The sequence below is a fragment of the Rhinolophus hipposideros genome, assembly GCF_964194185.1.
Source record: "Rhinolophus hipposideros genome assembly, chromosome: 20".
In the NCBI taxonomy this organism is placed as follows: domain Eukaryota; kingdom Metazoa; phylum Chordata; class Mammalia; order Chiroptera; family Rhinolophidae; genus Rhinolophus; species Rhinolophus hipposideros.
This window is the reverse complement of record NC_138066.1, coordinates 12,524,411-12,550,651: the sequence shown is the minus strand read 5'-3', so window position 1 is coordinate 12,550,651 and position 26,241 is coordinate 12,524,411. Positions and strand designations below refer to the sequence as shown.

Below are 26,241 nucleotides of genomic sequence, written 5' to 3'. Positions count from 1 at the left end.
AATTTGAAGTGAATAAAGCAGATACAAAATTACATACCATATTGTATGATCTCAGCGTTAATAAAAATATACACAACCGTAGGAAAACAGTTGAGATGGAAATGTAACAGCCGTTATCTTTGGTGAATTTATAGGATTATATTTTCCTCTTTATTGTTTTCAGTATTTTCCAAATATTTTCGAATGGGCATGTACCACTTATACAACAATAATTTTTAAAAGAGCTGAATGTTAAAAATGGTAAATAAAATGAGAGGGTAGAACTTGACGTCTGAGTTCCCACCTGGCTTTCCACGATCGCTAACTGTAAAGGGCTAGGGTCTGAGAGGCGGCAGCAGAAACCCAAATTCTCAAGACCCGCCTTCCTCAGTGACGAGCAGCAGCATGTCCAGTGTCTGGATTCAGCAATCCATCAACCGTGGGGCTCCCAAGTGCATCCGTGCAGACTTCCCTGGAGGTCAGCTGCCTTTCTGATGTCTTTCTGAAATTTCCCAAGTGCTCCAGAACCTTCGATGCCTTCCAACCTTCAGCTGGAAGTGAAACAGTGACCCTGTCCCTGCCACACCACGGAGTGTTGGTGTGCCCCTACCCATCTGGGGTCAAGCAGGTTTTCCACCCAAGAAGATAATCTCTTTCTGCCACTTTAGACCAGGGGCTGACTGGAGCAGGAAGACAGGCTGAACTGCTGTCATCAGTGTAGACCCCTCTGCTCTCTACTCATCTGGACTTTGGGGACCCCATTCACCGGCCCTGCAGACCATTCGTGCCCAATTGCTGGGACATGCAGGTCCCTCTGGCAAGTTCATTTGTCCTGAGGGTGGAGCGCCTGGAACACTTCGTTGGAGGAGGTGACTGAGGGAGAGCCGGTTACTTCTGGCTGTTTCTCAGGAGGTCAGCCCAGATGAGGCCACCTGGAGAGATGAAAGGGGCTCCTGATGAGCCGTCCCATGTGGAAGTAAGGGCCCTGTCTGCGCTCAGCTCAGCGGAGGAAGGAGCCCTTCCAGGCCGGAGTGTCTGGGTGTAATTGGCAACTTGTCCGGTCCTGTCCAGGACCTCCACGAGCCAGCCACGTGCCTGCCCAGTTAGAAACCAGAGAAAGACAGGGATCAGAAGCTGAAAGACCGAGACAGCCAGACAGGCTTACCGAGAGAGAGCAAGGACGGCCGACAGCAAGAGGCAGGGCAACCGAGAGACAGACTGAGATGCAGTGTTGCCCTGCAGGCAACATCACCGAGAGTGAACGCCAGGGAGGAGACCAGCACCTAGAACACGCTGCTCCTGGCTGTGATCAGGGAAGCGCACATTAGAGTAGCCTGACTGCCACTTTACACCTACTAAATTAGTGCACATTAACACAAGGATAACATCTCCTGCTGCCGGGGTTGTGGTAAAACCAGCTTAAACACACTGCCAGTAGCCCTGGAAATTAGCGCAGTGTTTGTTTTGAGGACGAAATTGGGCAATACAGCCCCAGGGCTATGAAAACGTTCATCTCTTTTGACGTGGTAATTCCACTCCTGGGAAAAGAGAAATAATTCAACAGAAAAATGACAGGTTTATACACAAAAGATGATGAGTGCAGTGCTGTCCGTTAGGTCCAACATGCTACAGGATGGCACCAGGAATAGGGAATGTGAAGACTCAATAACAACATATCCTTATGATATGTGCAAATAAGCAGGGGAAAAAAACTGTCCGAAAATTAATAATTACGTAAAACAGCCGCCTGGATGCCCGAGCAGCCCCACCCTCGTGGGTGAACAGCGATCCTTGCCTCCCGCTGGCCAGACAGACACGTCTGTCTTCCCAAGGGTCCTGCCCGCCGCTCCCTGTCTGGAGCTCTCTAACCAAGAAGGCTAATCCGCAGACCTCAGACTGGTGGAGAGACAGTCTCAGCTAAGCCTTCCCACCTGGCCAGCTCATTCTGGTAGCCCCAGGGGGTCTGGAGGATGCTGGCTGTGTCACTGTCATGTCACGCCTCAAGAAGCCCAACCAGAACAGATAAAGTGGAATTGGGTTCTCATTTAAGAAAAAGAATAAAGTGATGTTTCTGGTTCTGAAGTGTCTTGCTATTTGCAAGCACAGCAATTGGTTTAAGCCAACTCAGGTCTGGACTTCCATCTGGAGCATCTCGGGGTGAAGGGAATTTAGCACAGACTGATGAAAAGAGAAGGAGGAATCGTGGGGTCACCCTGCCCGGCTTGCCCCAGCACCCGGAGGCACTGATCTGATTCTGAGCTCGAATCATCCAGTTCTGTCTTCCCCTCACTCCTAGTGGCCATCCCAGAAGCCAGCAATGAGTGAGAACCCAGTAAATCGTGGATGAATGAAAAGGAGGAGAAGGGGAAAAGACCACGTAGTACAGGAATGAGCATGTGTCACCAAACAATTCTGTCGTTATTCAAAGCCCGTCTGGCTTTCCAAATGTGCCCTCAGTGATGCTCCAGATAAGCTACATCCCTGTGCCTGCCCTGCTTACTGCCAGGTGATGCCCTGTCTTACAGAAGCTCAGAACATTCACTGACCATGCCAGTGTCCAGACAAACCTAATCTTGTTCCTTCGGTCCATGACTAGTTACTGAACGCAAAGAGGCTTTATCCATAGTCCCTGCCCTTGAGGCGCTTTCAATCTCATGGAAGAGACACGAGTAAATGAGAAGGAATAATTTAAGAAGCAATCACATGGGTGCTGTGAAAAGAAATTTCAGAGGTGGGGAACGAGAACATCCAGGAAGTGGGCTCAGGGTGGGGTGGAGGTGGAAATGGAGCACAGCCATGAGGACAGGCAGGGTTTCACCTGTCAGAAGGCACATCAGAGGGCCAGAGGCAAGGGCAAAAGTCCCCTGTGGTCTCTCCCAGCTTCTCATCTGTGACCTAGCCAATGACCTTGGCTTAGTGCCAATCTTGCCCAGCCTGATGCAGAAACCGCAGTGGTGATCTCAGCCTGAATCCAAACTGCTGAGGTCCTGAAATGCATCTTGACCATTCGTTCATGCATTCCTTCATTTGCTCGTACCACAAACATTTACTGCACGCCTGCTCTGTGCTAGGCACTGTGATAGGTTTGGGGGGATATAGTGACAAAAAAAGTCAAGGTCCTTGCCCTTCCAGTGGGGAAAACAGACAACAAGCAACCAATAAAATAAATTCACACTAGAAAAATATAAAATCAGGGTGGGGGGATTAGAGTGACGAAGGTAGGGGAGCAGGAGGGGGTATTTAATCAGTACAATCAATAGCTGATTTAACATCTAAATGATGTGAAGAGGCAAACTATAAAAAATCTGGGGAAGAGCATTCTAGGCAGCACACATGGAAAGTGCAAAGGCCCTGAGGCAGGAATAAACGTGGCATATTTAAGGATTAGCATGAAGGCCAGCAAGGTGCAAAAGGACTCGGGGGTGAGGAAGGGGTGGTAGGAGATGAGAGCAGAGAGGCAGCAGGGAGCCAGGCTTCATCATGATGCCGGCTCTTGGGCTCCGGGGAATTACAGCATGCTTTGTGTCACAGCCAGGCTCCTGCCTTGAGTTAAAGCTCTCGGTACTGGATCTAGGCCCTGCACACTAATATGCTTGACTGGGTGCTGGTACAACCACACCCTCACCCAAAGTGCCCTCTGGGTCAGACGGGGACAATGGACAAGCGACACCTGGTGTGCCATCCTTACAGCTTCTTTGGTTTCACCCACTCCCATTCCTATGCTCTCCTCCTCCCGTTCTTGTAGGGAGTGGTGCTGGAGTTCCAGCATATCTTGCAAGTGTCATGGGAAGTATGCTGTGCAGGAGTGAGCACGAGCAGGATGTGGCTGGAGCAGAGTGCCGAGAGGGGCCTTGTGGTAGATGATGCCAGAAAACTGAAAGCCAGGCTGAGCACAGTGGAGAGAGGTGCAGAAGCATGGGAAACGCTTGAGGAAGGGAGGAAAGAGTGACATGATTGAGAAACGTTAATTTTGGTGACATTTTGGAGATGGATCAGAAGAGAGGCATGGAGACCAGGCAGAGAGATAGTAAGATTTTGAACTAGGGCAATGCCCATGGGTTGGTTGCAAGCGGCCAAGCAGATGGACCCACTGGACAGACTTGTATCGGGGTGGGGGTGGTAATTGTGAGAAAGAAGTCAAAGATAACCGCGATTTCTACCAGGCAAGTGGGCAGACAACATTTCACTGAGGAACAGCAGGTGGAGGTGAGAGTCATGGTGGGGAGGAGGGGACGGGAGGCAGATGAGCCAGTTTGGGACACTGAATAGATGATGAATCTAGGCCATCAAGGAAAAGTGTCCAGGCCATGAACACCTGGTGTCTGCTGCTCAGGAGAGAGGTCTGGGTGGGACGGACAGCAGCAAGCAGGCAGCAGCTGGCACTGTGAAATGCTGGGGTAGGGTGAGCAAAATGAGCAAAGAAGGCTGGGGCAAGAATTCTGGGGCCTACGGACATTTGCTGGGTTTGGGGTTGGCGGGGGTAGGATGTAGTGAAAGGAGACTGGGCCAGAGTGCAGGCTCATGGACCACCCATAGAGGGAAAATGTCAAGGAGAGGATGGTTCCCAGTGTCAAATACCACAGAAGGGTCAGGGAGGATGGGGCTGACAAGGAGCAGGAAGAGACAGTGGGAAGGACAGATTTGGTGCAGCTGGGCTGCAAGGGGGCGGAAAGACTCTCAGGCTGGGGAACTTGAAGCAGTGCATGCAGATAGCTCTTTGAGGAAGCCTGGGACAGGATAAGATGAACCACAGCTTAGGGGTGCGGTGGCGTGAGGAAAAGGGAGTCCGGTTTGGGAACAGGGGAGATGAAACATTTTGGTTGATTTAGGCAAGAGAGCAAGGCTTCTTTCCTCTTCTTGCCCCGCTCAAACCTCAGGCTTCCTGGGACTGTCCAGGCCCTCCTCTCCAACAGGCATCTCTTCCCAAGTGGTTGTCCGGCCTCCATCTGTCCTGGCTCAGGGAGATGGTACACCCCACTGGGTGGCAGGCAGGCAGCCTAGTTCATCATGGAATTAGATTAACTATTAGAAAAGCTTTCCTTGGAGATACGATACAGATGTGGCAGTGTTGGGATTTCAATCGGGCTGGGCTTTCTGTTTGTCTGTAGATCTTATAATACATTTCAAAAATTCTTCCTTCTATTGAGCCCCCGTGCGTCTCCTTGTAGACTGTTACCCTCTGATTCTAGTTCTGCTCTTGAGGCTTCCTCTGACCGACAGCCCTTCAGATAGCAGACGGAAGCCATGCCCACCTTATCTTCCTGACGTGGGCTTGAATGTCCCCTGCTCCTGTGATGGTCTCCAGGATTTCTCCGGAACACACTGCACCTTCACTATCCTTTGAAATAGATAAACTACTAGACTAACAGACACCTATTTCTCTTGGACCCACAGAAGCTAGTGGGTAAGAGCACAAGTGGTTAAGAGCCAGCCTGGGTTTGCATTCTGGCTCGCTTCCTCCTAGCTGGTACCCTGAGTAAGTCACTTAACTTCTCTCTGCCCCCGAGACCTCACCTACCTCATCTAGCTGTGAAGAATGCATGACTTAGAAAGGATAGAGTGCTTCGAAGAGTGTCAAGGGGAGAGTGAGTGCTCAATGCATGTTCACTGCTCTCAGGTATCAGAGCTCCTTTTGGAGGGGACTATGAAACACGAGAGTCCTCCCTAAATCAATGTGGACAGGTCACCTGAAGACGCTTTGATTTTCTAAGATGAACTTATGGGCCCAATCCTGAATCATAGGACCTCGGTCGGAGAAAAACAAGACACCTGAAGCATCCACCCCCCCACCCCCCTCCCCGGGGTGTTTTGGAAGTCCAGAGACAAGAATCCAATCTGTGGATGGAGAATGTAAAATGGCTGCAGCAAAGCCATCTGGAGAGTGCCTCTCTCATAGAAGCTGTCACTCCTGCAGGCCAAGGAGCCGGGTTTTCTGTTAACTGTCAGTCACCTCAGGCCTGACTTCAGGCCTCTGCCTTGCTTGGCACTCGCCTAGGTTTCTGCTCATCCAAGGATCAGCCTTTGCGGCCGTGCAGGGATTGCCTGACCTCTGCTGTCCACTCCCTGTCATGGCACAAACTTAAAGGCGGTCAGTGACTGGCTTGGGTGGGGGGGCGGTGGCTGTAGTAGGAAATACTTTTCAGATATACATTTTTTCCCCATCTTTTTTGACAGTGACTCCCAACATTAATATATTGGGGTGGGGGGAGGGGGGTTCGTGAGGCCCGGAGAACTGAATTCACTTATCTGAGGTCTAATTTCTCAGTCCCTGGGAAGAAATGTGTTGTCTAGTCACAGGAGGGGAAAAAGGAAACAAAGGAAGTCTATCTCTAGGCTGTCCCTGGCCCTATAATATGCTAAGTCTATTGGTCTTAACCATCTTCGGAGAGAAGCCCCACCCCCAAATGTCACCAGAGTCTGGGGATCAGTATAGTTATCTTGGCAGAGACATTTGAAGACCTTCATAGGTTTTAGACGTCCTCATCTTTGGAGAGCCTGACCCCTGTCATAGCATGAATATTACCACTTGTCCAATTGGCACTTACTAATTTCAATTTTGTTGTTCTCTTTTTGTAATTTGAAGCCTTCAACCATTTTTGCAGGCCTTTAAAAAGTTCCCAGTTCCTACGTTTATAGCCTATTGTGCCTAATGGATGAATTGGGCTTGGGTCTGGTAAAGGAGTCGGATCAATGAAGACACACCAAAGAGCAATTTCACTACGTAAACCCTCTTTCCTTGGGGGAATGTGTTCAGGCCACTGCCAACTAAAATGCATGTTTCCGGGGCTGAAATCTTTGCTATCCTGATAGGCCGGTGGGGGCAGTGCCACTCAGGTACTGTGTGATTGACAAGCTGTTCTCACTCTGGGCTTCAGTTTCCACATTAAGTAAAACAAAGGGATTAGACTAGATTGATGATTTTCAAAGATTTTATTTTAACACTGTGGCACTTTTACAAATGAAATGTCACTATCAGGCAATATGAGCTCTCCGATGGACAATGCTCTGATCAGCCCTCTGAATCAAACAGATAAGAAGGTAAGCTTGTGAAGACATCTAGGAGAATCCCCCCTAGATGTCTGTAAAGATATCGAGGATTCCTGCAGAGAAGGGCAGGCTTCACGACCCCTGAAATTCCCAAGGCCTAGATCAGACCTCAGCTCTAAAGAACAGCACAGCATTTTCCAAACCCCCTTGACAGTGGTGCACAGTAAAAAAAAAAAAATAATAATAAAGCTTACGTCAAGCTGGAATACACATGTTCTGAAACACAGTGTTCACGAAACATACCTTTATACTGTAAAAGAAAATACTGTCCCATACTTGGGATGGATCGGGGACATTTAGAGAATATAATCTACAAACCTATTTTTCAGAATCAACTATATTTCTGATAAAATGCTTAAGCAATTTTCTGATGAATTTTCATGGGAATAAGACCTCTGTAAACCCAGCTGTCTTATGAACGCAGCTAATGTCAACTTTGGGGGGGCACCCAACAGCCTTCAGCTGTCTTTCAATAAATCTAATTAACCAGCACTTTTTCCCTTGTATCCAGTCTAACAATGGTTATCTAACCATTGTCTTTTCCTATTCAATATCCGTACTAACAGATACTTGTTGAATTGTCCGAGTAGAAGTCTATGCCCTTGCTATGAGATTGTAATAAAAACATTGTTGACAGTGGGTTATAACTAAATGGCCTGAAGCTTTTCCCTTCCTCTTCTCCATTCATTCCTTAAGGGTGTGATGCACTCCGATATTTTCTGTTCTATTCTGTTTTTTAAAAATGCTGACTGACCCACTAAATTGATTTCATCAGTCTTTAATGGTTTTGACTGGAAGCTTAAAAACCATCAGACTAGCACTCCTGGAACTATGTTTTGAAACTTAAAAAAAAATATAATGAAAACTTTAAAAAGGGAGCGAGGCACAAACTTTGAGACTATGTTTGCAATGCAAACGAAAATTTGTGTTCAGCATATTGAAAGGACTCATAAACATCAAGAAGAAAAAGACAAGAAAAAAGAAAAATGAGCAAAGGATATGAACAGGCAATCTCAGAAAACAAAGGTAATAAGCATATTATTATTACTAGTAGGATGCCCTGACGCACTGGTAGACAGGAAAAGGAAGAGAATGGAGTTATTAAAACTGAGAAACTTAGAGGAGGAACCCCAGAGCCCTGAAACTCCTATCTCAGAGAAGGGGTTTCGTCAGCCAGCCGGTACTAGTGTTCTGAAGTGGGCTACAGGAGAGCTGCTTTTTCAAATATCACAAAATTGCAGGTGGATTCCACTGCTGCCAGGTGAAGTGCTGCTGGTGGGACGCTCCTGAGGCAGGAATCACAGAAAGCAGACAGGAAGGTCCCGCCCCTCCAGCCCAGATGGAGCCCTCTAGTGCCCCTTATTGACAGAGTGCAACGTGGGCCGGGGGGTGAAACAGAAATGCGGTTTGTGGAGTCACAGCATCAGCCAGAAAGTGGAATATAGAAGAAGGATTTGGAGTCAAGGGACAAACACAACTGCCACAGCCGGTTATATTGGCTAACGAACTTCCACACAAGAAAAAAAGAAGTTGTTTCTAACACAATGCAACTATGCTTCACAGAAAGAAAGATGTTATTACCATCTTCCCCAAAAGGGACAGAAAGTCCCAACAATCATTGTATCCCCTCTCTGGGAGACAGTTACACTATCCATCTCTGGTCTATAATTCCATATTCAGCCAGAGAGACACCTGACTATTCTGTTATCTAAAGATTAAATTGTAAAGTTAATGCCCAATGAAACATATTCATTAAAGAGGCAGTTTCCTGCCAGGGTGGAGTAACAGGGATTGAATTCACCATTCTGTTTGAGATAACTGAAAACAAACAAACAAAAAGACAAACAAAAACTACTGGATAGTATTTATGACAGATTAAACATTGCAGATAAAAGATTAGTGAACGTAAAGACATAGCAATAGACATTATCCAGTGAAATACAGAGAAAAAAAGAGACTAAAAACAATAGAATCAATGAGCTGTGGGACAGCATTAAATGGCCTAATGTACCTTTAATTGGAATCCATGAGGATAGTGTGGCAGAAAAAATATTTCAAGAAATAAGAGCCAAACAATTTCTAAACTTGATGAAAACTATAAAACCACAGATCCAAAAAACACAGTGAACCCCAAGTACAAGAAACATGAGGAAAACTACATAAAGGCACCTCATAATCCCATTGCTTAAAACTAATGATAATGAAGACACATTAAAAGTCATAGAGAAGTCTTTGTACAGAGGAACAAAGATTAGTAGGACAGAGCAAGGTTTCTAGTTGAAAATAATGCAAATCAGAATGCAGTGAAATAACACTATTAAAGTACGGGAAGAAAAAGAAAATAAGAATTCTTTACCCAGGAAAAACATCTATTAAAAAAGAGGGCAAAATCTAGACTTTTTCGGACATATGAAAATGGAAAGAATTCATCTCCACTAGAAAGAAATGATTAAAGCAGTTCTTTAAGTAGAAGGAAAATGCTACTAGACGGAAGTCTGGATCTACATAAAGATAAGAAAAGCACCAAAATGCTAATTATGCAAGGAAATATAAAGAGTTTTTAAAAGTTATTATTTAAATTTCTTAAAGAAATTTAAGCTAATCAACTGTTTAAAGCAAATATGTTACCAGTGTACTGTGGGTTTATAACATACGTACAAGTAAGATGTATCACAATAATAGCAAAAAGGCCAGGAAAAATGGAAGTACACTTGTTGTAAGGTTCTTACACTCTACATCAAGTGAAGGTCGAATATGGTAAGTTAAAAATGTGTACTATAAATCCTAATGAGACTACTAATATAAAATGAAAGAGTAACCGCCAACAAAGGAGATGAAATGGAATAATTAAAAATACTAATACAAAAGAAAAAGGAAACAAGGGGAACAACGACCAGAGAGAACAAACAGAAAACAAACAGCTAGGTGGCAGATTTAAGTCCAACTCTATCAATAATTACAGGAAATATAAATTGTCAAAACATTCCCATATTAGCAGAAATTATTAAGTTGGATTAAAAAAACCACCAACTATATGATACGATAGATCCATTTTAGATATAAAGATACAAATAGGTTGAAAGTAAAAGGGTAGAACAAGGTGCACCATCTTAACAGTAATCAAAAGAAAGCTGGGGCAGCTATGTTAACATCAAATAAAATAGATTTTGCAGCAAAGAGTATTATCAGGGCTAAAGAAGGTAATTTATTATGATAAAGAGGCCAATTTATCAAGCAGCATGATGAGGCTAAAAGTTTATGCATCTAATAACAGAGCTTCAAAATACAGAGGGTACCCAAGAAATGTATACACATTTTAAGAAAAACTGTATTAAAATCACGCTGATGGTAACCACTTTGCGCACCTCTTGTAATTGCAGAAGTCAATTGTGACTAGTAGTCATCTTTTGTTATCGGTATATGTTGAATATTATCATTTTAATATAGTTTTTTTTGCTTTCTTAAAACGTGTATACATTTTTTTGGCACCCTCAGTAGTGATGAGATGTTTTTGGAGCCTCACAGGAATGAGTGCTCTATACAATTGCATATAAAAGTTATTTCTTTCTTCCTGTTCTGTTAAGTATTATCTACTATGTTCACTGTAAATTGAACTTAAGGACGCTATACATACCTTTCTTGGGCTATTAAAAGAAACCATCCTGGGAGGCAGTAAATAGTGGTTCCAAGAACCTTTGCTCTTGGTAAGTTCCTTTTGGCTTCTATGGACTTCAGTTTTTCCATCTGTACCATGAAGATCAACTGTTTTGAAAAAAAAAGTTTTAAGCTGTGAATTCTTTCTCTAGCCTAAGCGCATGTGGAACCCATATAAGCATGCGGAGCTCTGTAGAAGCTGGGTATGCAGGGCTTGGGTAGTCGTACTAGCCAGACTGGGATGGGAGCAACAGCAAGGATGCGGAACCGGGAATCCTGGAAGAGCTACGTGAGGACTTGAGCCAAAACCTCCCTGGTTGGGCTCTTAATTCTCCTCATGGCTTGTGTGACCTGGGGAAATGTTGTCACGCAGCTGCCTGCCCGTCTGTCCCCTCGTGCCTACCCCTAAAAAGAAAGCAGGGTCTGTGAGACTGTTCCTTTCAGGGACTTTGCTTCACCTTTGTGCTTACACCTTATGTCTCCTTGCTTGGCCCCAAAGGGTGGCTGGCTAGCCAATAATGGGTAAGATTCCTCAAGAGAGGAATGACCTAAGACAGGCACAGTCGTGTGGGGACCATCAGGAAAATTCACGGGGTTGACAGAGGTGGGCATAGACCCCCACTTCCCCCCATCTAAGGAGAGCCTCTGCCTCTGAGGCTGTATTCCCACAACCGGCTTGGGAAGTGATTCTAGATGGGATGACATCAGTTCTCCATCTCAGCAAGTTTCAGCGTAAAGGTTTTGTCCCCTGGGGAGGTACAAACAGCAATTACTAATACATCACAGGACTTTCGGCAGGCAAGGGTGATAGGTTTGAACCAGTTTTCTGGTATGGTGTATGAGACTCACAGACCCTAGAAAAAACAATGTTACTTCCTTGTCTGTGCAACAATAAAAGCCACAAGGTGGCCCGATTCCGGGCTCTCAGTCCTTTGAGGCCGTGAGACCCTTGGCCACTGTTTCAAAACTTTCTTGAGTTCTGTTTCTTTCTGAACCCTTTGCGACCCCTTCTCATTCTCTCACTGCCTGGACGCTGGACGCGACGGGGAAAGATTATCCTATTAACAGCATTCTTTCTTTTCAAGTTATTTCAATACAACTGGTAGCAAATAGATGTGATGAATTTTGTCAGCTGCCCTCAGTTTATATATAAATGAGTGGATGGATTATGAAGAAAATGACAGATGCTGACTTGTACTTATTTTTCAACCTCACCTGATTGGCAACAACGGAAGGCAAGCCACAACTATTTCTTAGCTCAACAAATCCAAGGGATAAGCAGGTGGAGCCGTTACTGGATTTCATGGCTGGCAAGGGAGGCTTAGCATTGTTGTTTGCTCTTTATTGTGCACGTGTACGTGGCATCATATCCCATGTCACAGACACAACAGCACCGAGCTCCTTTGGAGCTTCCAGAAGCAGACAGTGTGGAGAGGAGGCTGACACACAGTATGAGCAGCAGACACTTATAACACGCAGCAGGTACCTTAAAAATGATGACAGATACAAGCTTCTGTAACCCGTGATCATGTTAAAGCTGTAGGATCTGATGTGTAAAACAGTGTGCATAGCAAATATCTTGTCCCATCCTTTTCTTCATGTCTCTTGTCTTTTCTTTGACACTTTCTTGCTCTGTGTCTTCCTTTTGGGATTTCAGTTTTGAAACAGGGCTACATGAAATTGGGAGGAAGAAACTTCGGTAAAACCCTTCTTATGAAACAAGGATAACAAAAAGAAGCTACCAGAATCTTATATCCTTCAACGTCATCTAGAAACCCAGTGTTTGGCTTTTTCACAGTCACCCACCAACCAGTCTTACAGGTGCGAAGAAGAGGGGTTGAAGTAGTTAATGCAGAAAAGTCTAGAAGGATATATTCCAAGTTGCCGACATTATTTCCAGAGGATGGAAATGGAATGATGACAAATTACTAAATTTTTCTTTGCACACCTTTGAATTATTTCATTTGTGACATGAAGCACATAGCACTTTTGTAACAAAGACAACAATGAACATTGTCAAAGAAAAGCAACGACTTTGTTCATTTAAAAAACACTGTTGAAGAGAGTGTTTGTATATAATGCACACGGTCTATCACATGAAAAAGAATTAGTAAGCTCACCAAAGACCCAAATTCCGAAGTCTAATTATTAGTTGCTAGCGGAAGTTTTATGAGGTGGAAGCATGACGGTAGCCTCTGGGGTTCTGTAACATTCATTCCGCTGGCCTGAGCCCCTATTGTGCTGGGCAACCCAGTGTACTCTCTCCTGCAATTAAATGAAGAAATGTGGGTATGGACTTAGCATAGTACAGCGCCTGGAAACAGCAAGCACCCTACCTCACAATGAGGTCCCACAGAATCAAGGTCATTTACATGCTGCTAGATGGGACTGGTTTCCTCCCGGGGTAAACATCACACAAATTACTGAAAACAGAGACGTAAGGTCTCCTCAAAAAGCAGTATATTCGTCTCCTCTGAGAGCTCCTGCCCTGACATCTGACAGACATTGCTACCTCTAAACCTCTCCCATAGCATAACCCTGCTATTACTAGTGGGGTGTTCCCCGCAATGGACCATGCTTCAGCTTTCTAAGCTGCTAGAAGCTTCAAGGTTTTCAGCCTTGGTACTACTAACATTTTGGACCCAGTGATTCTTTGTTGTCAGAGGCTGGGTAGGGGATAACCTATGCATTGTAGGATGTTTAGCGGCATCTCTGGCCTCTACCCACTAGATGCCAGTAGCATCCAACACCTACAGTTGTGACAAAAATATCTTCAGCCATTGCCAAATGTCCCCTGCAAGGCAAAACTGACCCCAGGTGAGAACCACTGTAATAGATCAGTTCAGTCATTCTTCAGCCATCCCGTAAGAACCTGGGGCTAGGATACACATTAAAATCCATGCACCCCCGCACCCTCCAAAAAAATACCCCAAAACTTGAACTGTCGAACCTTTATTTTGAGACCTACTTCCCAGGAGCAGTGTAATGTTTACTGTGAAAGTCAAGTTCTCTGAAACATCTAACATTTTAGTGCAAACTTTCTCATGTATTGGTGGCTACCAGATGACTACAGGCAAAGAAACATTAGGTAGGTCAAGCCAGGCCCTGTGGGGAAGAGACCGAGGGAAGAAGTGTTCAGCCAGCTGGTCTCCCTAAAGGACAAGATCTCAAATTCATTCATGCAGCACAGAATGAGTGAGACAGATTGGCAGATGGTAGTCCCTCAGTCCCATGGCTTTAAATATCATCTCTGTATTGATGGCCCCACATTTTCATTTCCAATCCTCACCTCTCTCACAGTAGTCAGCGTCTTGCATTGAACTGCCCCTCAGTGTCTCTATTTGGGTATTGTACAGGCATCTCAAACTCAGCATGGCCAAAACAGAACTGATTTTCCTTCCGCAACCTGGTCTCCTCCTAGTATTTCTTATAAATGGCCATCCCACCACCATACACCAAACTGCTCAACCAAAACTCAGAAGTCATCCTTGATTCTTCTATTCCTCTTTCCCTCACCTCCATATTCATCAGTCATGTCAGCTCTGCCTCTAACCCCATCCCTAATCTGCCTTCTTTTCTCTAGCTCCACTTCTACAACTCCGATATGAGCCACTGTCATTTCTTACGAGACCATGGCGTTCGATTCCTAACTAGCTCTCGTTTCCTCTCTTGGCCCCTCCATCAGGGTTTCTCAATCTCAAACTACTGACATTTTGGGCTAAGTAATTGTTTGGTGTGTGTATGGCGGGGAGAGGGGGGTGTGCTGTCTTGTGAACTATAAGCTGTTTAGCAGCATGCGTAGTCTCCAACTACCAGATGCCAGTCGCAAACCTTCCTCCCACCCCTGCCACCAAATTGTGACACACAAAAATGTCTCTAGACATTGCCAGGGGGCAAAACCACCCATAATGGAGAACCATGGTCCTACATCCTACACACTGAAGCCAGGATATTTTGAAAATATAAATTGCATCATGTCACTCCCCAGCGGAAAACCTTCCAAAGTCTTTCCATTGACCTTAGAATAAAACCCAAGCTCCTTACCGTGGCTTACAACATGTCTCTGAACTGGCCCCTACCTACTTCTCTCACATCCTCTCTTCCATACCATGCTGTCCCTCCCTAAGCTCCAGCCACACTGACCTCCTTTCTTTCCTTGAACATTCCAAGCTTGCTCCCATCCACTCTTTGCACTTGCTGTTCCCTCTGCCTAGAATGCACTCTTCCTAGATCTTTGCATGGCCCACTCTTGACCCACACAAATTTCAGCTCAAATGATACTTCGTCAGCAAGGCTATCCCTGATCACCCTACCCAAAGAAACCCCTTCTCTATCCCTATTCTCTATCCCATTACCCATTTATTTGCTTTATAGTGTTAATCAGAAAACTGTCATTTTGTCATTTGTTGTTTGCCTCTTCACCAGAGTGTAAGCTCCTCAAGAGCCGGGCTCTGTCTCCCTTGTTCACTGCCACAGCCCAAGTGCTAGAATACCATCTGGGATAGAGTACGTACTCAATAATTATTCCTCCGTTCCAGCTCCTCAAATTTTAGGTCGTTTCCCCTTTAAGATTATTCTTGATTGTTGATGTTGTTGACTTTCATTTTTAACTACACTTGACCTATTTTAAAAAGTGTGTGGCTGGGGGTACCATGTACAGAGCTTAGTATAAAGAAAATGCTCATTTTCAAACATAAACACAGGCCAATTAATTAATTAATTAATTGATGTAAGTCTGTTCCTTGCCCCTCAAGTTTATAGCAGCCGTAGAATCATTCCACTGGTTATCGTTTCAGTTTGCTCCCTGTGCCTAGGTTTGAGGCAGTGGTTGTTCAGGGGCTATGAATCTCAAACTCACCTGGCTGAGGTTCAAACAGCCTCTTTGTCCATCAACTCAATTTATACAGCATCATGGGCCTGAAAACGTTGTGTGCGGGCTTCCAGTTACAATAGCTGCCTGGATCAGAGGTAGGATGGTCCAAGGTGCAGCATGGGCCATAAATGTTGGCTGAGTCCGGATACCGAAGCTTGGCTGCTGCTTACATTGATTTATGGGGCTGTTTCCATGAACTCAAAGATGATTGGTTCACCTGGCAGCTGGGTGGCTGCAAACTGGACGCAATTCCGTCCCGGTGGAGGGCCGTGGCTTTTCAGGACCCCTCGGAAGCATTTCATCTGGCCATTTTTACCTTCTGGCTGGCTGCCGGCTTGTCCTGCCGGCTCGGGCTCTCCACGCGATGCACAGAGGTCTCTACCCGCCGGGACGAGGCCCTGACGTGGCGGGAGGACGTTTCCGTGCGCTGCGAGGAGATTTCCACGTGCTGGGAGGACACCTCGAGGACGTGAGGGACCCGCTTCCCAGAGGCGGACAGGGAAGGCCCTTCGCTGCGGCGCTGGGAGGTCTCCACCTGCCGGGAGGACGTGCGCACCTGCCGGGAGGAAGTCTCCACGCGGTGGGACGAGGTCTCCACGCGGTGAGTCGATGTCTCCTTATAGCGAGTGGTCTTCACCTGGGGCGAAGCGGGCTTTCCCCGAAGGGGTGAGGCCATTCTACCGGTGTAACGGGGCCAAACAGGTCTCGGGAGCCCCCACAGCCCAATGTACCAGGCAGGCTAGCCTCTGGGTTACGTCACGGGGCAAGGGATGACGTCACAATGGCGTGTTATGTCACCGCGGACACAAGGGTGGACGAGAGTGCCCCGACACGACGACGTGAAGGCACAGGAGTTCCAAGGAGGCTGGACCCCCCCTTCCAAATGCGGGGCCCTGCTCACAAGCGCTTCCTTGGCCACAGCATCTTGTCCTCGCCGGCCGGGAGCCCGCGAGGGCGGGGCCGGGGCTGACCCCGGGCCGGCGAGGTGGGCGGAGCCTCCCGCCGCCCGGCCGGGCTGTGCCCGCCCCCGCATCCCACACTGCCCTGCGACAGGAAGGCGGAGCCGCGTTTTCCGGAACTTCCTCCGCTCCGCGGCTCCGACCGTTGCCGTGTCGGGCTGGTGGCGTTTCGGCGTCTTTGCTTGTGATGGCCGCAGCTGTCGCCATGGAGACAGGTCAGTAGCTCTCTGAACCGCGAGTTTTCGCGAAGAGAGCGATGTCGGGCCCAGACATCTATCTCCTCCGGCTTCCCCGGACTGCTCGCAGGCCTGACTCCCGGCGGGGCACGCGTTCGGACCCGGGGGCGCGAGGGCTCTTCCAGCGTCTGGAAAGGCGCAGGTGGTGCGGCCTTTTCAGGGTCAGATTTGTGCGCAGGCCTTTTTCCCCTCACGTGCTAATCAAAACAGCGATCCCGCGGGCTTTCTGGCCCGGGCAAGACCGACCGAGAGGGGTCCAATCTTGAACCGTCTCCGTTTGTTTTCTGCCTCCAGCGAACTGCAGAAGCTGGAAATACGTCCACACGGTTGTGTATTTTTCTGCCACTGACGCTTCCCACAAATGCACACGCTCCGTGATCTTGCAACAACCCCACCTCTGTTTCAGCTTGGATTCTAAACGTTTTCCGGGTTGATTGGGCATCCCCTTGGCTTGTGCTCAATCCCGTAGCAGTGGTCGTAACGCGTTATTAAAATAGAAGAAGGCACGGTTATTACCACTTAAACCGCAGTGATCACTACGTAGTGGCTCGCAGGAGGTAAACAGCCTGCCTCCTGTGTCGCTTGTTTTCTTTGATGACATCTCTTTAACCGTAGAGAAAGTTCTTACTCCTTATAATCAGGGCTTCGCTTTTCTTCACCTCCTAAGAAAGGTTTATCCCCTCCCACACCCAGGGGAGGGAAGAACGATCACCTGTCCTCTACGTGGAAGTGTATCTCAGCATCGGTCCGGCTTCTTTCCACCAATCAGTGTTCTATACAGTGACCTCCATTTGGGATGATTTTTGCTATCTTCTCTCCTAGATGATGCTGGAAATCGACTTCGGTTTCAGTTGGAGTTGGAATTTGTGCAGTGTCTAGCCAACCCAAATTACCTTAACTGTAAGTTGTTGAGCACCTCAGCGAATTGAGTAATGATTTCTGACACAACAGTTGCAATTCATAGTAGTGTCTACTTTTATACATTCTCAATTGAATGGACTTACTGCTACTTATACTGGTGTATATATATACTACATATATGTGTGTGTATATGTGTGTGTGTGTATATATATATACATATATATATATATTTGAAGAAAATTGGACTTGTTTTTTGAATTTAGTGTGTGTTGATGGTGGGGATGTTAAATAAGTGAATTATTTATGTTAGGAGTTACAAATCAGTAGTCCAAGGATTGGTTTGCTCTACAGATGTATTTTTTTTTTTTATGCCTTTCAGTTCTTGCCCAGAGAGGTTACTTCAAAGACAAAGCTTTTGTTAATTATCTTAAGTACTTGCTTTACTGGAAAGAACCAGAATATGCCAAGTATCTAAAGTAAGTTTAATTTTTATAGTCCTAAATATGTATATACCTTATTATACTCCAAAACACTGCTGTTTAACAGACTTCTTAGTTTCACACTGGAAAAAATATATTTTGAATGTCTCCACTTCTTTTAGTTGCCACCGCCTTACAAGACACACTCATCCCTAACTTGAATTACTGCAGTAATCTACTCACTGGTTATCTCTGCTTCCACTCTTACCTTCCCCCCTCCACACCGTCCTCAGCTAAACAAAGGAAAATAATTTAATACACAGAAGCCATATTGATCTCTTAAAAATGTAAATCACAACATGGTATTTTCTTGCTGAGACTCTTTCAATGATTTCCCATTGTATGCAGAATAAAATCCAGTCTCTTAAGCTAAAGTTCTACATGATACGGCTTTTTTATCTGACGTTATCTTGTACCATTCATCCCTTCTCACTGGTTTTCTGACCCCAAAGAATCCAAATTCTATAAATGAAAGGAGATAGCCATGGGCTGAAAATTAAAGAATGTAGAAAGAGGTAATTGTAAGGAAGGTTTTGTGCAGAAGGTAGCCTTACCTGTGTCTTAATAGCTACTATTCTTTTTTTAGGGCCTTCTAAATGCCAAGTACTGTACTAATTTAAAACACACACACACACACATGCACAATTCAGGTTGTGCAACAGATGCTATCATTTTAAGGGGTACTAAATTGCAAGAAGCATGTTAATCACAAACCTGCTTTTAATGGTAAAAAATATTTGAATTATTTGAACCTCTGCTTTGTTTTAACTAGGTAGTCAGAAAGCAGTCGTGAAACTTTTTGTCTTTTTCTTTTCTACACAAACACAAGTTTGAGAGGAAAATGTTTCATATTTGTACTTTGTCCTGGTCAATTTTCTGATCTGTGTCTAATAGCTGAGTCACAAAGCCCACATCCTCCTACTGCCTGTAGGACCCTTTGTACCTTACTGGCTCTTTATAAACAACCACTTACTATCTAGAGAAAAGACTTTTATTAGATTGCAACATGTATGTATGTAGACTTAGAGACTCAGCGTTGGACACTGAGTCTTTAGTCTTAGACACCATCAAGTTCACACACAGCACTGCTGAGATGATCGTCTACACTGTGGTTAGGTTTCCAGTGAGCACATATTGCTCTGTTCAGGGACAGCCAATTCCATTATTAGTTAAATGCTACAAAGTTCTTCTTTATATTGTGATACAATATACCTCCATGTAGCTTCAACCTGTGTTCCCAGTTTTGTCCCTGAATCTAGAACCAGTCCATGCCCTATGGAGACAATGGCCTTTCAGATATTTAAATTCAATAGAGGCTGCAGGTTAACTTCTGTGGCATATCATTCAGTCTGCACAAGGTTTTTATTTTAATAATTGCCAGCATTTAAAGATTGCAGTTTCATATAATAATCCAGATTTCCAGCTATTCTTTGAAATCTGGAAAAGCTGGTAACTCCAGGTCTTTCTTGCAAATCAAGAAATGGCTAGAGCTGAGAGGAGCAACTGACTTTTCTAGACACTTTCCACCATTTGACCTGCTTCACTAACAGCCAGTATCTGCACTACAATGTCTCTTACATTTCTTTTTCTCAACTACCTTTAGTCCTTTCTCATCTGCCCTCCTTTGGATATTTTGCAATTGTGCCTTATGTTATTCAGCCAAGAACAAAACACAGGCCTTCAGATGTAAGGGTACAGTGGGCCAAAAAGCATTTTTTTCTTCATACAGACATTATACTTCTATTAGTTCAACTTAAGTTTACATTACCTTTTTTGGGTGGTGGGTGGGAGGCAAAGATTCACATTGTTGACTTGGTGGGAGCTTTATGTGAACTAAAATTTTTCAGTTATTTCCATTAATACTAATAATTGAGTTCGCCATTTATATTTGTTCACTTTTTAAAAATCTAAATGCAGGACTTTCTTTTTGTACCTCATATTGTTAATTCTATAATTGTAGCCTATCAAAATATAATTTCTTGTGTCATTTAATGTATTCTGAGCATTGTCTTCTATAAGTTTGATAAATGCTCACTGTATCTAAATTCCCATTATTGACTAAATGCTACTTCAGACCATTCTCTTGGTTGTCACATTATTTTACAAATGAAGAAACTAAACCTTAGAGAAGTTAAGTACCTTGTTCAAGGCCACCCAGCTGGTGAATGGAAGAGCTGGTATTCAGACCCTTTTTAATTACCAGTGCCCTCATGAAAAGGAAATAGCCAGGGTAGGTGTGAGTAGGGCATTCCAGGCTCAGCTACCCACAATTACAAGTCACCGTGAGTCGTTGGAGTGGAGATAGCAAACCTGTAATGTGGTATTGGGCCCTGCTGTTCAATGAGGTCCTTAGTGCTGGTGTCACCTGGGAGCTTATTAGAAATGCAGAGCTCAGGCCCGACCCCAGACCTACTAAATAGAATCTGCATTTTAAGAAGTGAGTCATGTGTATTAAAATTTGAGAAGCACTGCTGTAGTCATTGTTTTCCAAACTTTAGTCACTTGTACAATTTTGGCTCTGTGTACTTCCTGTGTGGTTTAATGTTTAATTGACTCATTTAAATTTGGTCTTTTCTATATGAAATAATTTCACATACAAAACAGCTTGGAAAAATAGCAAAGAGAATTCCCGACAAAATAGCTTGGAAAAATAGTACAGAGAATTCCCGTATATTCTTCACCCCGATATTCTAAATGTTAACATCTTATATAACCATAGTACAATGATCAAAATCAGAACATTAACATTAATATCAACCTTTATTATCTAATCTCATTATCAGCTCTCATTCAAATTTTGCCAGCTGTCTCACTAATGTTCTGTTTGGTACAGTATCAAGTTTAGGCTCACATGCTACATTTTGTCATGTCTTCTTAGTCTCCGTTGACCTGAGTTCCTTAGTCTTTTTTTTTTTTTTTTCCCATGACTATGACACAGAAGTGATCTTGTATCCTTCTAGGGTACATTAGGAGTAATAGGAAGTCAGTTTACCCACCACTGGTGATGTTAATTTTGATCATTTGGTTGAGGTGGTGGCTGCATTTTCTCCACATCAGGTTACTGTTGTTTTGTTTCGTATTGAATAAGTATCTTATAAGGAAATACTTTGAAACTATGTAAATATCTTGTTTTATTATAATGTTTACCCACTAATTTTAGCATCTATTGAAGATACTTGCCTTAAAGAATTTTAACTATGGTGAGTTTCTAATTACATCATTCTTTCTATATTTATTAGTTGGAATTCCGTTGTAAGGAACATTCCCTCGTTCCTGATTCATTTATTTAAAAACTTGTTTCAGTATGGACTCTTGGATTCTTTTTATTTTGTGGATTATAATTGTGTATTTTCTTGCTCTAGTGATTCCAGATAATGGCCATTCAGTGCCCCTTCAAATTGGCTCCTGACTACTGTAAACATACCTTCATCATAATTTTTTGAGCACTTTTTTTGGACACTACATAATATTCCAGACTTATTTTATACTTTCCTTGCCTTAGCCCTAGAATCAGCCATTTTTCCAAGGTATCCTGGAAAACATTTGAAATCCACGATCTGGGCACTAAGTGTGCTCAGTGGTACCAGTCTCATTGCTTCTAGGCCCTCTCAGCACACAGTTAGGAATTCTATGTCTGTGTGTGTGTATTTCTGTATCTGTCTATATATTAAAAGTTGTAAGTTCATACTGATATTTTCAATTCCAGCTCAATAACTGGGTTCATTCTCACCTTCTCCTTTATCTGTCTCTTTTTCTAATAGCCAGAGATTTGGCTGTCTTTATCCATAGTACATTTACTTACATATTTGTTCAATCTTAGAGAATACGTAATTTTAGAATTGGTATATCCCCGTGGAAATCTAGAGTACAATATTTGTGCATAGTTCTTTCTGAAATTGACTTTTAGAATACAAATTGTCTTTTTATCCTTAATGATGGAAAACCAATAGTTAACAATTAAACACATAATTACTAAAATTAAAATGTTCATGTTCCTTATCTTGGAAACCACCAGAATAGAATAGCACGATTTGCCCCCAAATGTTGACTCCGCTTACCAGTTACTGTGTGGTCTTGGGCAAGGTACTTAATATTTCAGAACTTTTCTCACTTTTGACAATTTTGCTTAATGCTGACTTTTGATTATTAGCTTCTTTGCCTAAGCAGGAAAAAACAAACTTTGTACTACCCAAGTGTACTAAGTTGATGTTATAGAAGTGGTAGGGTATAAAATCATTTTTGAGTAACTGACACAGAGCTTGGCATTATTGACTTAAATTATGTCGATCATTAACTTATAAACTTAAACCCAGGTACCCTCAGTGTTTACACATGTTAGAACTGCTCCAATATGAACACTTCCGCAAGGAGCTGGTGAATGCTCAGTGTGCGAAATTTATTGACGAGCAGCAAATTCTGCACTGGCAGCACTATTCCCGGAAGCGGATGCGCCTTCAGCAAGCCCTGGCAGAGCAGCAACAGCAAAATAACACATCAGGAAAATGAAAAGCTGGATCCAGACCAGGCTCTTAAGACATGTATATATTGCTTTTGTACAGTGAAGACAAAAAGACTTCTACTACCTTTATTGTGGCAGCACCTAAAACCTTTAGTGTGCTATTTAATCCAATTAACTTTTTATTGTTAATAGATTACTGTTGAATCAAAACCATTTCTGCTTTGATTTACCTGTGGATTTTTAAGTTGTTATTAGTATTTGTAACACATTCAATTGAATAGGAACAGCAATGTTAGGTGCTTTAGATCTGTTTAAAGAGGCAGTGGGGATGGGGCAAGGGACGGGCCACCAAATATCCCGAATTCAACCTAATGTTCCTGGTGTACAGTAGGGCCTAGGGCAAGTCCATGGGGAACCTTACTGTCCCTCAGATCAGCTACGCTACCCTCTTACTACAGAACGAGAGGAATGGAGTCGGTGACCTCTCTAAATGAGAGCACAAGACCTGCATAGTTTCTTAAATTCTGCAGGAGAGGAGAACATACCTATATCACTATTTGCATTGCAAGCGAGTTTTATGGAAGAATCATTGGTATGTTGCTGACCTAGTGATGGCAGGACGATTGGTTGTTAACTACTAATTGGACTCTTGACCTTAGATTAGAACAACGATGAGGAGCCTCAAATACTTGTGCTTGTTTGGGAAAGCTAACATTTTATTTGGCAGGTTCCACAAGCCAGTTCCTGCTTTAAGTGTTTAGTTGCATTCTCATTTTATTCTCAGAATAATCCTTGTTCTTATAAGAGGAAACTAAGGTTTAGAAAGGTGAAGTAACTTGCCTGTGGTTACACAGCTAGTAAATGTTAATCAGTGACTGACTCACGAGCTAGAGTCCTTCCCACCACTAGGTTATATAGTCTCTGGCCTCTGCCACCCACCTCATCCCAAGTAGGAAAGCACATTCAGAGTTGTAAAACAAAACTGCCTGCATGGAGCAGAGGCTGGATTAGATGTGACGTGCTTTCCTTCAGTGGCAGGTTAAATTCTAAAGCCGAAGATGTTTAAGAAATAACAGTTCTTTGTAAATTCATGGAATTTGAGGTAAAAGTTCCTAACTCCTTTAGAGATTTGGAAGCTGTCTGATTTCTATTACCTCCAGTAATACATTCATTTGTGCTAATACTGCCACTCCTGAAGACTTATTTTACCTATCTTAGAGGGTTCATGAGCATTTTAATACAGCACTCTATTGTTTAGACATAGTAATTGTTTTACATAATTATTTATTTATTGCTAACACGAATTCAAAGCAAGTATGCAGTTTCTTTTAGACTAGAGCAAATCAGGAAATCAAGACAATTGCTATCATCAAATCTTAATCTTCAGAGAACAACATCTCCACAAGGTTGGCCTGAAGACACTCAGATTCTACCAGTTTTTGAGGCTGTAAGAGAAGAACAGTCAAACTGTAACCCACAACAAAAAAAATGTTATTAGGAGAGGATAGAGTTCTCCTTTGAATGACACAAACCTTGGAACAGAGAAATTACGCCATTCAGGAATTATCAACCAGTTGCAACAAGTTTTAGGAAATAGTTAAGATTTTTGCTTTAAGATGAATCACTTCGCTCTAAATGTAGAGACTAAAACAGGAAACGGCAAGCCTAATGCCAACCCCCTTCCCCTCATCTCTAATTTAGAATCTCAGTGCCATGACTAAACTAGAAGAGGTGCCCTTTCTTTTCAACCAGAATTATGGATTAAATGGAAAACCACCACTGATACCAGTGTTTTAAGAAATTATCTGTAAACCAACTTTCTTGAACAGTGTTTATAAAATTTTAAATTAAGAATAGCTTTTAAAAAGCATGAAAAAGATGTAATATTTAGATATTTGCATTATTAATAGTTTATTGGGATTGGCCACGGGATGAACAGATGTACTCTGAACAGGAATGTGATGTGATGTTTGCGATGGAATATCAAGACCTTTTCAAATTTGAATCCAGAACAAGCTAAAAGTTCTGACAGGGTGAATTGTAGCCCCAACACATTAAAGAAAGATACTCACAGTTCCATATTTAAGTAGTGTAGGCACTGCAGTTAGTTTTAAATGTTTTCTGAAGTCATTATTTGGATCTTTCCAGCTATTTCGAAAAGAAACAGTGATCATGAAACACATTTACTTGGTTTCTTACGTTTTGTTTATTAATATTTTACATATCCCTAAATTTAGTCTTTTAGCTACTGTTTTTGTTGTAAACATAAAAAAAATCCCGAGGACTGACTTATCTACTCCCCCAAATAAAATTTTTCATTTAAAGTGTGATCAAGATATAAAATAAATGTAAAGACAATTAAGTTATGAACTAACACCACCCAAATTCATTGAATTAGCCTTACCTAAGGCAAATAGCTGAACATTCAAAATTTTCATTTGTATTTAATGTCTTATCATTGCTGGACTTATCTGCTTACCTTAGAAGGTAGAACCTGAGTCCCAAGGTCCTTCCCGACTAAGTTTGCAAGAGTCTAGTTCACGTTTGAGAAACAGTGCACACTGCTACTTACTAAGGTTTTTCTCCTACTTGGCAGTAGATGAACACACATCCTTCAGAAACATGCTTTAGCCCCTCTCGGACGACTGGTTCAGCTTTCAAAAAGTAGATATAAAATAATCACACATCAACTGTACAATCAGGCAGAGAAACAGTGCTCCTCTACCCTCCCCTCAGTGTCGCCAGGAACTCAGACTTTAACCTACACTTAACAGAGATTAACAGAAGTCAGGTATTCTTTGATTTGAGAGCCACTTTAGGGGTAAAGGACTAAGTCCCAGTCCTGATTTGTCGCCACGCCACAGCGCCCATAGCAATGGAAGGCATAGATATTTGCTGACATCCAAAGGAGACCAATTCACGTCTCCTGTAAGACATTAATCATACTGGGGACGTGAAAAGTTTTAAAGGACTGGATTCCAAGATTATATGGGTCGAATGGTAGGAAGAGCACTCGGGGCGGGGAAGGACTTCACAGCAGGAGAGAAGGGAACAAGGTAGGTGAAGGAGGCAGGATGACAGCTCTGATCGCCCTGCAGATCTCCGGGGGCAAGACTCCCTCTGCCTCTCCCCAACCCCGCTCTCCGCCATAGCCTCGGCCTTCCCGTCCTGTCCTCCGGGCGGCAGCCCCCGAATCCCGGCCTCACCCTGCACGCAGTCGGGGCACCAGCTTTTCCCTTCGGCGTCCTTAGAACCGGTAAAGTAGGCGAAAATGGTCTTGCCTTTGTGCAGCTCCACAGCCCGGCTGAAGTCCTCGAAACCGAACACACTCACCTCCTGGTAGCCGGCCATCGGGAGAGCGGGCCGCGGAGCCTGTGGGTCTCCCTCCGCTGCGGGGCCCCACGTGGGGCGGGGCGAAGCTGTTTCCGGGCGGTGTGAGCGGGGCGGGGCCGAGAGGATCCCCCCCGGCGGGGAGGTGCTACGGGAGCCTCTGAAGGCCAGGCCTCCTCCGTACCGTCGTTCTGCTCGCCGCCGATCTCTCGGTGCTGGCTCCATTGCGAAACCCAGGCTTCTGGCCTGATCTGTTCTGGGCCCCAGCCCCGTGTACAGTGGCGGCAAAACCTCCCGCCGTGCAGCCCCTGGACCCTTCGCTGGTTTAGGATCCCTAACGGCTCCCAAGCCGCCCTGCGCCGGT

General features: G+C 44.1%; 3 protein-coding genes across 3 annotated transcripts; 1 reads left to right on the top strand and 2 right to left on the bottom strand.

The window, feature by feature from the left end:
* Positions 1–121: 121 nt before the first annotated feature.
* Positions 122–16,486, bottom strand: LOC308488852 (uncharacterized protein C17orf100). Its single transcript, XM_081029077.1, has 4 exons — positions 15,539–16,486; positions 12,167–12,350; positions 10,661–10,788; positions 122–1,074 (listed from the first exon to the last, which is right to left on the bottom strand). The coding sequence occupies exon 1, from the start codon at positions 16,227–16,229 to the stop codon at positions 15,852–15,854; it is 378 nt and encodes a 125-aa protein (XP_080885203.1). The 5' UTR covers positions 16,230–16,486; the 3' UTR covers positions 122–1,074; positions 10,661–10,788; positions 12,167–12,350; positions 15,539–15,851.
* Positions 16,487–16,594: 108 nt separating this feature from the next.
* Positions 16,595–24,919, top strand: MED31 (mediator complex subunit 31). Its single transcript, XM_081029078.1, has 4 exons — positions 16,595–16,727; positions 17,571–17,648; positions 17,989–18,085; positions 22,402–24,919. Exons 1-4 carry the CDS (start codon positions 16,700–16,702, stop codon positions 22,592–22,594), a joined length of 396 nt encoding a protein of 131 aa, XP_080885204.1. The 5' UTR covers positions 16,595–16,699; the 3' UTR covers positions 22,595–24,919.
* Positions 22,465–26,232, bottom strand: TXNDC17 (thioredoxin domain containing 17). The gene is made up of 4 exons (XM_081029076.1): positions 25,754–26,232; positions 25,120–25,201; positions 24,620–24,695; positions 22,465–23,992 (listed from the first exon to the last, which is right to left on the bottom strand). The coding sequence occupies exons 1-4, from the start codon at positions 26,100–26,102 to the stop codon at positions 23,924–23,926; spliced, it is 576 nt and encodes a 191-aa protein (XP_080885202.1). The 5' UTR covers positions 26,103–26,232; the 3' UTR covers positions 22,465–23,923.
* Positions 26,233–26,241: the final 9 nt, after the last annotated feature.